General features: G+C 37.5%; 1 protein-coding gene across 13 annotated transcripts in view; it reads left to right on the top strand.

Moving 5' to 3' along the window:
* NPHP1 (nephrocystin 1) overlaps window positions 1-13,730 on the top strand; it is a 79,180-nt gene that overhangs the window by 22,651 nt on the left and 42,799 nt on the right. For 12 of the 13 annotated variants that reach the window (XM_023526338.1, XM_011385893.2, XM_023526342.1 and 9 more), the window contains 3 exons: window positions 11,417-11,517; window positions 11,855-11,897; window positions 12,657-12,744. In XM_023526338.1, coding sequence (XP_023382106.1) covers window positions 11,417-11,517; window positions 11,855-11,897; window positions 12,657-12,744 — 232 coding nt within the window. The remainder of the gene's footprint in view (window positions 1-11,416; window positions 11,518-11,854; window positions 11,898-12,656; window positions 12,745-13,730) is intronic. The other variant, XM_011385894.2, reaches the window with a different exon arrangement.

Raw genomic sequence — 13,730 nt, 5'->3', positions numbered from 1 at the left:
GATCCTTCTTTGTCTCTTGTTATAGCCTTTGTTTTAAAGTCTATTTTGTCTGGTATGAGTATTTATGAGTATTGCTCCCCCAACATTTTTTTTGGTTTCCATTTTCACAAAATACCTTTTTCCATCCCTTTACTTTCAGTCTGTGTGTGTCTTTCGATCTGAAGTGAGTCTCTTTTAGGCAGCGTATGTAAGGCTCTTGTTTTCTTATTCCTTCAGCTACCCTCCATCTTTTGATTGGAGCATTTAATTCATTTACATTTAAAATAATTAAATATATGTAGTTATTGCCATTTTATTATTAATACTTTTGATATTTTTTTCTTTTCGTAAGGAATTCCTTTTAACATTTCTTTTTTAAAATTTCTATATTTATTTTTGGTGACATTGGACAACGAAATCCAACAAGTTTCAGCTATGCACTTTAACAGTAAGGCATATATATATTGACACTATGTGTTCACCTCCTATAGTTAGATTTCTTTCTGTCACCACAATTTGACTCAGTTTACCCTATCTACCTCCACTGCCCCCCCACCTTCGTAACCATTACTCTATTGTCCATGTCCATGTTTGTCCTGTTCATTTGTTGCTTTTAGGTTTATATCCCACATATAAATGATATCATGTGATTTTCAACTTTTTCTGCCTGACTCAATTCGCTTAGCATGATTACCTCAAAGTCTGTCCATGTTGTTGCAAATGGCAGTATTTCATCTCTTCTTATGGCTGAGTAATATTCCATTAAATGTATGTACCACAGCTTCTTTATACAGTCATCTATCATAGGACATTTTAGTTGCTTCCATATCCTGGCCAATAATGCTGCTATGAATATTGGTGTGCAAATATCTTTTCAGACATGAGTTTTCAAGTCTTTGGGGTAAATACCCAGTAGAGGGATTGCTGGATCATATAGTAGATCAGTTCTTAGTTTTTTGAGGAAACTTCATACTGTTTTCCATAGCGGCTATACTAATTTGCAATCCCATCAGCAGAGTATGAGGGTTCCTTTTTCTCCTCATCCTCTCCAACATTTGTTATTACTTATCCTGTTGATTATAGCCATTCTAACAGGTGCGAGATGATATCTCATTGTGGTTTTGATTTGCATTTCCCTAATAGCTAGTGATGTTGAGCATCTTTTCATATATTTGTGGACCACTTATATGTCTTCTAGGGAGAAGTGTCTGTTCAAGTCCTCTACTCATTTTTTGATTGGAACATTTGTTTCTTTGTTGTTATTGAGTCGTATGAGTTCTTCGTATATTTTGGATATTAGGCCCTTATCAGAGGTGTTGCTTGCAAATATATTTTCCCATTTGGGTGGTTATCTCTTTACCTTGTTGACAGTTTCTTTTGCTGAGCAGAAGCTTTTTAGTTTGATGTAGTCCCATTCATTTATTTTTGCTTTTACTTCCCTTGCCTTTGAGGTCAAATTCATAAAATCTTCGTTAAGTCCAAGGTCCTTGAGTTTAGTTCCTATATTTTCTTCTATGCATTTTATTGTTTCAGGTCTTATATTCAGGTCTGTAATCCATTTTGTGTTAATGTTGGTGTGTGGTGATAGACAGCAGTCTAGTTTCATTCTTTTACAGATGGCTTTCTAGTTTTCCCCACACCATTTATTGAAGAGGCTTTTTTTTCTCCATTGTACGTTTTTGGCTTTTTTGTCAAAAATTATTTGCCCATATTCATATGGGATAACTTCTGGACTCTCTATACTATTCCACGAGTCCGTGTGTCTGTTTTTCTGCCAGTACCATGCCGATTTGATTATTATCACTTTCTAGTATAATTTGAAGTCGGACAGAGTGATGCCTCCAGCTTCATTCTTTTTTCTTAGGATGGTTTTGGCAATTCGGGGTCTTTTGTGCTTCCATACAAATCTGATGATTTTTTTGTCCTGTCTTTTTTTTTTTTTTTAATTCAATGGGATTTTGATGGGGATTGCATTAAATCTGTATAATGCTTTAGGTAATATGGTAATTTTAACTATGTTGATTCTTCCAATCCAAGAACACAGAATATCTTTCTATTTCTTTGTATCTTCTTCGATTTCTTTTAATAGGGTCTTATTCTTTTCATTATATATGTCCGTCACATGTTTTGTTAGATTTATTCCTAGATATTTTATTCTTTTTGTTGCAATTGCAAAAGGAATTATTTTTTCCACTTCTTTTTCTGACACTTCTTTATTAGAGTATAGGAACACTATGGATTTTTGAACATTGATTTTGTACATTACTGAGTTTGCTTATTGTTTCTAGTAGTGTTCTTGTAGAGTCTTTAGGCTTTTCTATATAGGGAACCATGTCATCCACAAATAGAGATGGTTTGACTTCTTCGTTTTCCATTTGGATGCCTTTTATATCTTTCTCTTGCCTGATTGCATTCTCTAGGACCTCCAAAGTTACATTGAATAAGAGTGGCGATCGTGGACAGCCTTGCCTTGTTCCTGATCTTAGAGGGAAGGTTTTTAGTTTTTCACCATTAAGTATAATGTTGGCTAAGGGTTTGTCATAGATGGCCTTTATTATGTTAAGGTACTTTCCTTCTATACAGATTTTGTTAAGTGTTTTGATCATAAATGGGTGCTGTATCTTGTCGAAGGCTTTTTCTGCATCTATTGATACGATTTTTATTATTTAATTTATTTATGTGGTGTATCACATTAATTGATTTGCATATGTTGAACCATCCCTGTACCTCTGGGATGAAGCCCACATGATCACGGTATATAATCTTTTTAATATGTTGCTGTATACGGTTCTCTAGTATCTTACTTAGGATTTTCCATCTGCGTTCATGAGAGATCTTGGTCTGTAGTTTTCTTTTTTTGTGTTATTCTTACCAAGTTTTGGTATCAAGAGTAATATTGACTTCATAAAATGAGTTGGGAAGTATTGCCTCCTCTTCGATTTTTTGGAAGAGTTTGAGGAGAATAGGTATTAAATCTTCTTTGAATGTTTGGTGGAATTCACTGGTGAAGCCATCTGGTCCTAGACTTTTACTTTTTGGTAGGTTTTTGATGATTGTTTCAACTTCCATACTACTGATCGGTCTATTTAGATTTTCCAGTTCTTCTTGATTCAGACTAGGAAGGTTATAGTTTTCTAGGTACTGGACCATTTCTTCTAGGTTATTAAATTTGGTGTTATATACTTTTTCATAGTATCCTTGTATGATGCTTTGTATTTCTTGGTGTCTGTCATAATTTACGCTTACACACCTGATTTTATGTGTGTCTTTTCTCTTTTGTCTTTAGTGAGTCTGGCCAGGGGTTTGTCAATTTTATTAACCTTCTCAAAGAACCAGCTCTTTGTTAATTTATTTTTTTTATTTCTTTTCAGTTTCATGTATTTCTACTCTAATATTGATTATTTCTTTCCTTCTGTTGATTTTAGGCTTCAGTGATTCTTCTTTTTCTAGTTTTTTAAGATGACACGTTAGGTTGTTTATTTGGGCTCATTCCTGATTTTTGAGATAGGCCTGTAATGATATGAACTTTCCTCTTAGTACTACTTTTGCTGTGTCCCAAAAGTTTTGATATGTTCTGCTATCATTATCATTCGTTTCTATGTATCTCTCGATCTCTCTTTTTATTTCTTCTCTGACCCAGTTATTCTTCAGTAGCATGTTGTTTAACCACCATGTATTTGTGGTTCTTCCCATTTTCTTTTTACATTTGATCTCAGCTTCAAAGCATTATAATCAGAGAATATGATGGGTATGATTTCAACCCTCTTATGTTTGTTAAAGCTATCTGTGTCCCAGTATGTGGTCAGTCCTTGAGAATGTTTCATGTGCACTAGAGAAGAATGCATAGATAGTAGTTTTGAGATGGAAAGCTCTGTAAATGTCAATTATGTCAGTTGGTCTAATGTGTCATTTAAGGATGTTATTTCCTTATTGATTTTCTGTTTGATCTGTCCATTTCCGACAATGGGGCATTTAGATCCCCTACTACAATAGTGTTTTTGTCTGTTTTCCATTTAGTTCTGTTAGTAATTGTTTTATATATTTCAGGGCTTCCTGATTAGGAGCATAGATATTAATAAGTGTTATGTCTTCCTGGTGCATGATTCCCTTTATCATTATGAAGTGTCCCTCAGTATCTTTATTTACCTTTTTTATTTTGAATCGATTTTGTCTATTAGTACTGCTTTTCAATGCCACTTGCTTGAAATTTTGTTTTCCCCCCTTTCACTTTGAGTCTGTATTTGTCTTTGGAGCTGCAATGTGCTTCCTGGAGACAGCATATGGTTGGGTTTTGTTTTTTGATCTATTCTGCAACTCTGTGCCTTTTTTTTTTTTTTTTTTTTTGGTGAATTCAGTCCATTTACATTTAGGGTAATTGTTGAAAAGTGAGGTCTTCTTATAGCCATTTTATCTTTTGCTTTGTGGTAGCTCAGTGTTTCCATTGTTTCCTTGTCTTTGTGTTTCTGTTTTCTTTATTTTGGTTGGCTTTTGTGGTTTTTCCCTCTTGTCCTTGTTTTATGTTATATACTTCAGTTCTGAATATTTTGTGTGTGGTTACCATTATGAATATGTAAAGGAAGTTATATATATACAATTGTCCATTTTATTCTGCACGTGCCTTATCTCTATTACCCTTTGCAAATTTGGATCTTTGAATCCCCCCCTTTTCAATCATGATTATCTCAGTTTGTCCCTATGTGTGCTGAACATTCACTTCTATCTTGCTATAGCAATTCTCTCCTTAGTGTTTAAGCTTATAATGCCCTGTTCTTAGTAAGAGTTGCACTTAGTAAGGGTTGCTTCTATTTGCCTGATAGTCACTTTACTCCTAATTATGTATATTTTTTTGTCATTTTATTTTAGGTGAGCTGACCCTTTTCAGTATTTCCTGTAATGTAGACCTCGTAGTGGAGAAGTCCCTCAATTTGTGTATGTCTGGAAAGGTCTTTATTTCTCCTTCATATTTAAAGAGCTTAGCTGGATCCATTATTCTTGTCTGGTACTTCCTTTCCTTTAATAGTTTGAATATTTGATTCCACTCCTTTCTGGCTTTTAAGGTTTGTGCTGAGAAGTCTGACAATAATCTAATGAGTTTTCCTTTATGGGTTACCGTCATCTTCTCCCTGGCTGCCTGAGAATTCTTTGTTTGTCGTTGATTTTTGATAATTTTAATATAATGTATCTTGATGAAGGCCTATTTGGTTTGAGATAATTGGGTGTTCTGTTGACTTCTTGAATTTCAAGCTCCACCTTATTCCTAGTTTGGGAAATTCTAGTCAACTGTTTGCCTGAAAATGCTTTCTAGTCCTTGCTCCTTTTCCTCACCTCGAGAATGCCCATTATTCTTATGTTTCCTCTCCTGATGGTATCAGCTAGTTCTTGTATTTCTCTTTCATTATTTTTCATTCTTCAGTTTGTTCTTCCTTCTGACTTATTTCTGGATTTCCATCTTTGATATCATTGATCCTTTCCTCCATTTGGTCAACTCTATTTTCCAAGCTTGCTATTTCATTTTTCATCTCCTGCAGTGTGCTCTTTATCTCCAGAAGTTCTATTCAGTTCTTTTTGAGGGTTTCAATCTCTTTACTAAAAACTCATTCTGCTCATCTAGTTGTTTTCTCAATTCCTGAAATTGTTGATATGAATCGTTTTAGATCTCATTGAGTTTTTCAGAAGTACCATCCTTAATTCTGTCATTTAAGTCATATATTTCTATGTCTGTAAGCTTATTTTCTGGAGATTTTTCTCTTTCTTTCTGAGCTGCTTTTCATCTAGGCTGTTCATGGTGTTTAATGGAATGTTTCTCTACCTAGGCATTAATGAAAGTGTATTCTGCTTTTTTTCCAGAAAGATTTATTATATTAAGATCTCTCCTTAGCCTATGGTAACTCTTATGCACAGATCCCAAGCTCAGATGTGCTGTTGTGCCGTTTGAGTGTCTTTGTTGAGTTTTAGTTGTCAGCTTATTGGTGTTTCAAGGGGAGAGATCTCGAGACGTCTCTCACTCTACCTGAACATTTCTTGTTATACTGGTTTGCTGTTGATATACTCTTTACCTTTGTCTAGTCTCAGAAGCTCTTTATCTGTCTTTCGATTCTAAATGACAGCTTTGCTGGGTTGAGTGATCTTTGTTGCAGGTCCTTGCTTTTCATCACTTTGAATATTTCAAACCAATCCTTTCCAGCCTGCAAAGTTTCTGTTGAGAAATCAGCTGATAGTTTATGGGAGCTATCATAAACTGACTACTTTCCTTGTTGTTAACTGACTGCTTTCCTCTTGCTGCTATTCTTTTTCTATTTTTTCCTCCGTCTTTATTGAAATAGACAATTATTTGCTTGTATTTACATTGTACAATTCAATGAGTTTTTTTTTCAGTTACAGTTGGCATACAATAATATACCAGTTTCAGATGTATAGTATAGTGATCAGAGATCCACATAACTCATAATCACTCCACTAAATCTAGTACCCGTCTTCCCCATTACATATTTATTACAACATTATTAACTATCATCCCCATGCTACACTCTACATCTCCATATCTATTCTTCAACTAACCATTTGTACCTCTTAATCCCTTTACCTTTCTTTTTGTCCTCCAAACCCCCTCCCATCTAGTATCCCTCTAAATATTCTCTGTATCTGTGAGTTTATTTCTGCTTTTGTTGTTGTTGTTGTTGTTGGTTTTGTTCTTTAGATTCCATATGTACATGAAATCACGTGATATTTTTCTTTCTCTATCCAACCCATTTCATTCAGCACAGTACCCTCCAGGTTCATCAAGACAATATCTTTCTCCATTCCCTTCTTTTCAGTCTGTGTTTCTCTTTTAATCTGAAGTGAGTCTCTGGTAGGCAGCATATGTAAGGGTCGTTTTCTTATCCATTCACCACTCTATCTTTTGATTGGAGCACTTAATTCATTTGAAGTATTTGTTGGTAGGAACGTAGTTATTACCATTCTTTATTCCTGTTTTTGATATTTTTTTTTTCTTAAAGAAGTCCCTCAACATTTTCTGTAATACTGGTGTTGATTAATTCCTTTAGCTTATTTTTCTCTGGGAAGCTCTTTATCTGTGCTTCATCTCTGAGTGATAGCTTTGCTGGATAAAATATTCTTGGTTGTAGATCCTGGGTTTTCATCATGTCAAATATTAAGTGCCAAGTGCTTCTGTCCTGCATAGTTTCTTTTGAGAAATCAGCTGCCAGTCTTATGGGTGCACCCTTGTAGGTAACTAACTGCTTTTCTCTTGCTGCTTTTAAGATTCTCTCTTTTGTATTTAACCTTTGACATTTTAATTATTTAATTTTGAAGTAGGTCTCTTTGGGTTCCTGGATTTTGACATGGATATTTTTGCCTTTAATAGTGTCCCATAAGCTCCTTAAATTATTATTATAGTCTTGGCTTCTTATTTCTTGCCATTCTGATTGAGTGTCCTTGGCTTCCCCATCCTCTATATTGGTCATTCGATCCTCTTCTTTATCCACTCTGTTGATTCTCTCTAATGTACTCTTCATCTCAGATAATGTGTTGTTCATTTCTGACTGATTCCCTTTTATAATGTCCATTTCCATTTTTATGTTTTTTCATCTCTTTATTAAAGTTATCACTGATTTCATCTACACATCCCCTAAGTTTATTGAGCATCTCTATAACCTGTGTTTTGAACTCCGCAACTGTTAGATTGCTTGACTCCATTATTTCTGGATCTTTGTTCTGTTCTCTCATATAGTTTTTGCTTCTTTGTCTTCCCATGTTGGCTGCCTTTCTGTGCCTGTTTCTGTCTACTAAGCAAAGCTCTTAAGTCTCCCGGTCTTATTAGTGCAGCTTTGTTTAGTACATGTCCAGTGGCACAGTCCTGAGATGAGTTCAGCTGCAGGCCAAGTTTAGCCCCAGCCTGTGTCCTTCCAGGGCCACAGGCTGTTATGATTCAGCAAGCAATCCACAGATGCTCTGCTTATAGTTGCCGCAATAGGCCACCAGAAACTGAGGCCAGCTGCCACCAGTGTGTGTCTAGTCACTGCTTGGCAAGGGATACCTGACTAAGTGAGGACACACCTGGATGTGGTTTGGGTGGGGCCGCAAGTTGGGGGAGGCAGAGTTTCAGGGAATCCTCTTGGCAGAGTGACTTCTGTTAATCAGTTTGATGACATCTCCACTATGACAGCACTGGATCTACACACTGGGATGGGAGAGAGCTCAACAGAGAAACAATGGATGCCGCTGGCACTTCTGTACACATCAAGTCTTGCCTCAGCCTTCACTCCAACAACTCACTGTCCCCCTGTAAGTCCCTGGTGCCTTCTGCACAGCCGAACCAGCACAGGTGCTCAGAGCAAGTAGGTCCAGTACCATGAAAGTCTGCTCATGGTAATACCCTCTTTAAGAGGCGTCTGCAGCTACCGGAGCCTCTATCCCACTCAACCACTTGAGACTAGGCAGCCTCGCGTCCTTTCCCCATCCTACCGTCTGCCGTTGCAGGGTGATTTCTTGGATTTCTTCCTAGTTGTATGACTTGTTCATCTAGATCCCAGGTGATTTTCCTTGCTGTTTGCTCCTTGTTTCTTTCCCAACTTTGATTTGGTTGCCAGAGGGATGAACATAGCCTCTATCATTTACGCCACTTTTTTTCCCCACCATATCTCTTGCTGCTTTTAAGATTGTCTCTTTGTCTTTAATCTTTGGCATTTTAATGATGATGTCTTGGTGTAGGCCTCTTTGGGTTCCTCTTGTTTGGGTCTCTCTGCACTTCCTGGGTTTGTATGTCTATTTCCTTCACCAGGTTAGGGAAGTTTTTCCTTATTATTTCTTTAAATAGATTTTAAATTTCTTACTTTCTGTTTTCTTTCTGGTACCCCTATGATGTGACTGTTGATATGCTCGATGTTGTCCCAGAGGCCCCATAAATTATTCTCATGTTTTTGGATTCTTTTTTCTTTTTGCTGTTCTGATCATATATTTTCTGCTACCTTATTTTCCAAATCACTGATTCAGTCTTCTGCTTCATTTAATCTACTGTTGATTCTCTCTCATGTGTTTTTTTTTTATTTCAGTTATTGTATTTTTCATTTCTGACTGGTTCTTTTTTATGTTTTCTATTTCCATTTTTGTTTTCTATATTTTTAAGTTCATAGTAATCACCAAGCATCCTTATAACCAGTGTTTTGAATTCTGCATCTAGTAGTTTGCTTGTTTCCATTCACTTTAGTTTTATTTTTTTCTGGAGCTTTTTCTGAGCTTCATTTGGGACATGTTTCTTTGTCTCTTAGTTTTGGCTACCTCTCTGTGTTTGTTTCTATATATTATGTAGAGCTGCTATATCTGCCAGTTGTAGTAGAATGGCCTTATTAAGTAGGTGTCCTGTGGGCCCAGTGATGCAGTCTCCCTGGTCACCTGAGCTGGGTGCTCCAGGTGTGTCCCTTTTGTGGGTCGTGTGTGCCCTCCTATTGTAGTTGAGCCTTGACTGCAGCTGGCACAGGCTGATTGGTTGCAAGGACTGGCCATGACTACAGTGGGGGAGCTGTTGTGCAGGGGTTGACCCTGTAGAGCAAGATTCGCTTTAGCAGGGCTCTGGTGCCTGCTGCATCTATCCTTTGTGTTTGTCATTTGTTGAGGTACTGGTCTGGTGTAGTCTGAAGCTGGTGACGGGGTTTGTTGGTTCTGGGGCCTCTTGGGAGGGTCTCTGTTGCAGGCCAAGGTCAGCTGCTGCCTGTGCCCTGCCAGAGGCCACTTGGTATGAGCTACAAAGTGATCTTCAGACGGTTTCCACTTGTGTTGGGTTTGGAGGTGTCTGGAAGAGGCTAAGCTGCTGCTAGTGCCAGGCTTGGGGCTGCTTAGCAAGAGGTGTGGGGTATTTGAAGCTAGATGCTGCTTATTCTGGGTTTGTGAACCTTTGATAGATTTTAGGAACGTCTACGGCATGAGCCAAGACAGGCCATTTGTATGGAAAAGCCCTTGGAAGTAGCTTGGGTGATTCTGCAAGTTGGGTTGGGTGGGATCTCAGGGAATTACCAGGGCTGGGTGACCAAACTCATATAGCACCTGCTTGGGTTGGGGTAGGGCTCAACAAAGGAACAGTGGCTTCTGCCAACACGTACATCTGAGAAAAAGCTGCCACTCCAGCCCTTGCTCTGAAGCCAGACACTTTAGTTCTTTTCCATATATTACTGGTACCTTTTGATCTGCTATTCTAGCACTGGAGTTCAGAGAGAGTCAGTCAGTTCTTCAGCAATTAAGTCCATGAGTGAGCCCTTTTGAGGAATGCATGGGACTCCAGCAGCCCTCTGTCTCATTCAGCCATAATCTCCACTTTTTTTCACAGCCAGAAGTTGTGGGGACTTCTCTTCCAGGCACTAGAACCCTGGGAGGGAAGCTTGGTGTGGGACTAGGACCTCTTGCTCCTCCAGGAAGACCTCTGCAGCTAATATATCTCTCCCGATTTTTAACAACCATGTCTGTGTGGGACCAGTTTATTCCACATCTCTGTCCCTCCTACCAGTCTTGATGTGGCTTCTTCTGTATATCTTTAGTTATAGGACTTCTGTTCATCTAGACTTCAGGTAGTTCTCAATGATGGTTGTTCTGTAGTTCCATTGTAATTTTGAAGTAGTCATAGGAGGAGGTAAACACAGCATTTACCTACTCTGTCATCTTGTTTGGAAGCTCCCCTACACATTTATATTTGATTTAATTTGCCATTTTTGACTTTCAGGAAAGTTAGGCCTATTTGTACTCCCACCCCCCAGCAGCTGAGAGTATGTGTTCCCCACACATTTCCAACGATGGCTGTTATTGTTCTTTCTGCCAATGTGATAGGCAAATATAGGGTGCATTATTGTTTTTATTTGCATTTACTGTCCTGCTAATGTAGTTGAGCATCATTTCATATGCTTTACTGCCATTTCTATTTCTTCTTCGTAAATTGCCTTTCAGTTCTTTTGACTAGTTTTCTAAGGGATTTTTTTAAATCATTGATTTATAGGAGTTTTTGTAATATTTTGATAACAAAGATATCAACCCTTGGAAATTTCTGGCAGATAGTCTCTTCGTTGACTTTAAACTATGTTTATTTTTATGTCGTTAATTCTGTCAATGTTTCCATTCATATTTGTTTTTGGTATCTTAAGTGGAAAGGGCTTTCCCATCTCTAGATCATTTTCTTCTAATATCTATATAGTTCTTTTGTTCTACCCTTACTTCTTTTTTTTCATTCGAATAAATTCCACCTGGAATTTATTTTGATGAAACTTGCTCTCTACCTCTATCTTTGTTATTTTTTCAGTGGAGTCATCAACCACATGTTGAAATACTTTGCCCACTGATTTTTGATATGTCCTATCACATAAATTCCCATCTACACTGAGTCTTTCTAAAAGTCTTTTTATTGGTTGATTTTTGCATTGGGTAAAAAAGCACTTCATATTTCAATCGATTTCAGTCGTATCATAAAGAAGAAGGCCAAGAGTCAAGTGAAGAAGTCAGTGAAGAAGATTTGGAGGTGGGGGCTGAGACAGCAGAGGGAGTGGAAGTTAAACAAAGGTAAAAAGGCATGAGAGGATATAAAAATAATGTAAATAAGAGGGTTAAGAAATTTTTGTTTATTTTTACTATGATAAATAATTCAACAATTTCTTGCAATGGAAACAACTTGCAGTTTAAGAACAGTGCTTGTCATATTACTATTTACTTAATTTTGTGAATATTGTTAGTACATTATGTTATTCTGTCTTGATTTCATCTAGAGACTGTTAGGTTTTCAGAACTTACTGACAATTATGTACTTTGTTCTTTGATTGATGAATTTCTCTAACTGAGTGAATAGGTGGAACCTGTCTTGCACTCAACCTTGGGTTGTTGTTTTTCTTTTGCCACCCAGAACAGATTATCATTGGAATGCTGTCCGAAAAGCTCTCTCAGAGGTTAGTATTTCCTGTCTTGTCAATGATGTCTCCCTTTGTTACCTAACAGTATTCAAACAGGGTGGAGACTTTGGAAGATAGCATTGAATCTTAAACAGATTCCAGGGCATGGAATGTACAGAGCATACATTTCTGGTTTAGTAAGCCTGTGCTCCAAGTAACATTTTCTATTATGTCTTTTCTATAAGAAGAGTGGATTTGAGGGCTTGTAAATATCTCTCATTGATTCTGCCTGAATTTTCTATCATTTGAGTAAAGATTACTGTTAAATTTCAATTAACATGAAAAATTCCAAAAAGCTCAAAAAAGTAAGAAATTATCCATAATTTTGTCATTTAAAAATTATATAACAAAATGAAAATTCATTCCCTTCCATAAGTAACCACCTTTAACAGTTTAGTAAATATTCTTTCTGACCTTTTACCCTGCTTCTCACTTACATGGACATGCTCATGTGTGTGTGTGTGTGTGTGTGTACATATATACAAAAAAATCATTAGTTCTTTTGTGTGTATCAGTGTATGACATTAGCTCATCTGCTACACGGCATACATTGGAGGGACATTTTGATGAGGGTTGTGCAGGAGCACAGAGCTCTGCTCATTGGGTGCAGCATGGGGGTTAGGTCCTTGAGAGAGGCCAAGATTCAGTGATGGCCTCCTCTCAGGAATTTCTGTGTTCGTCTGATAAAGAGAATACTATAAATGTGAAGAAACATGAATAAAAACAAGCAAATCAATTTGTTTTTACCGTCTTCAGCAGATAAGCACTGTTGATGTGTTAACCACGATGGGAGCTATTCCTGCAGGATTCAGGCCTTCCATGCTCTTCCAGCTTCTGGAGGAAGGTAACAGGTGTCTATCAGCCACCACAGACTTTTAGTTAATTAGTCAAGCTTTATGTCTAATTTTCCTGTTTTAGCCAAAACAGATTGTTTAAAAAGATGTTGAACCTCACATCTCATTGGTGCTCATCTTTTCCTTATCTTTCCTGTGACAATGGAGAAGGACCCATGGTACTGTCAGAGGCCAGCCTGTCTACTTTTGCTCTTGGCTCCAGCTCCTTTCCTTTATTCCAGAAACATGACTGTCTTAAAGGTCAGCCCTTCCCTGTATCTTCAGCCCACTTCCCTTCTCTCACCAGCTTCTTTCCTCATCAGTAGTACTAGCATGCCCAATACCTCCCACCTCAAAGAACCAGCCTCTCTAGCCCTGTCCCTTTCTAGGTGAAGGCTCCCTTTTTTCACTTTTCTTCACAGCAAGACTTTTCTAAAGTTATCTCCATTAACCTTTTCTGTTTTCTTACTTGTTCTTGCATTTTCCTGTACTTGACAATATTTGTCCATAAGCTCATTTTAAAGAAGAATGATGTTAAGGGAGGATGTCCAGATACATTGAGTTGTGGAGTTATCCATGGAAGGGCTGCTTTGAGGTTCCTCTGCTCTCAGCACCCCAACTTCTCATGAATGCCCAACTCCTTCTCTTCTTTTGGGTCTCAGAGTATATTCCACCTTCCCAAAGAAGACTTCCTTGAGTAATGTAGGTCCCCTGACTCCTGTCCACCTGAGCACCTTTTATGGATCTGAGTCAGCTTATAATTATCTTATTTATTCTCTTGTCTACTTAATTTTTTAATTGTTTCCCTACTCAACTGTAAACAAATAAGGACAGGAACATATTTCCCTGTTCACATTGGTATTTCCAGATCCTAGCATAGTACCTGGCACAGAGTAGGAACTCAAAAGCTGATTTCTTGAATGAATATATGATTTTGTAGGTAAGTATTCTTCATGACTACAATATGGGAGAACAGTATCGAAATGGTTTTAAGATG

The sequence above is a fragment of the Pteropus vampyrus genome, unplaced genomic scaffold (genome assembly GCF_000151845.1).
Source record: "Pteropus vampyrus isolate Shadow unplaced genomic scaffold, Pvam_2.0 Scaffold818, whole genome shotgun sequence".
NCBI lineage: Eukaryota > Metazoa > Chordata > Mammalia > Chiroptera > Pteropodidae > Pteropus > Pteropus vampyrus.
Note: the sequence above shows the minus strand (reverse complement) of the source record. Positions and strands in the feature narration are given on the sequence as shown.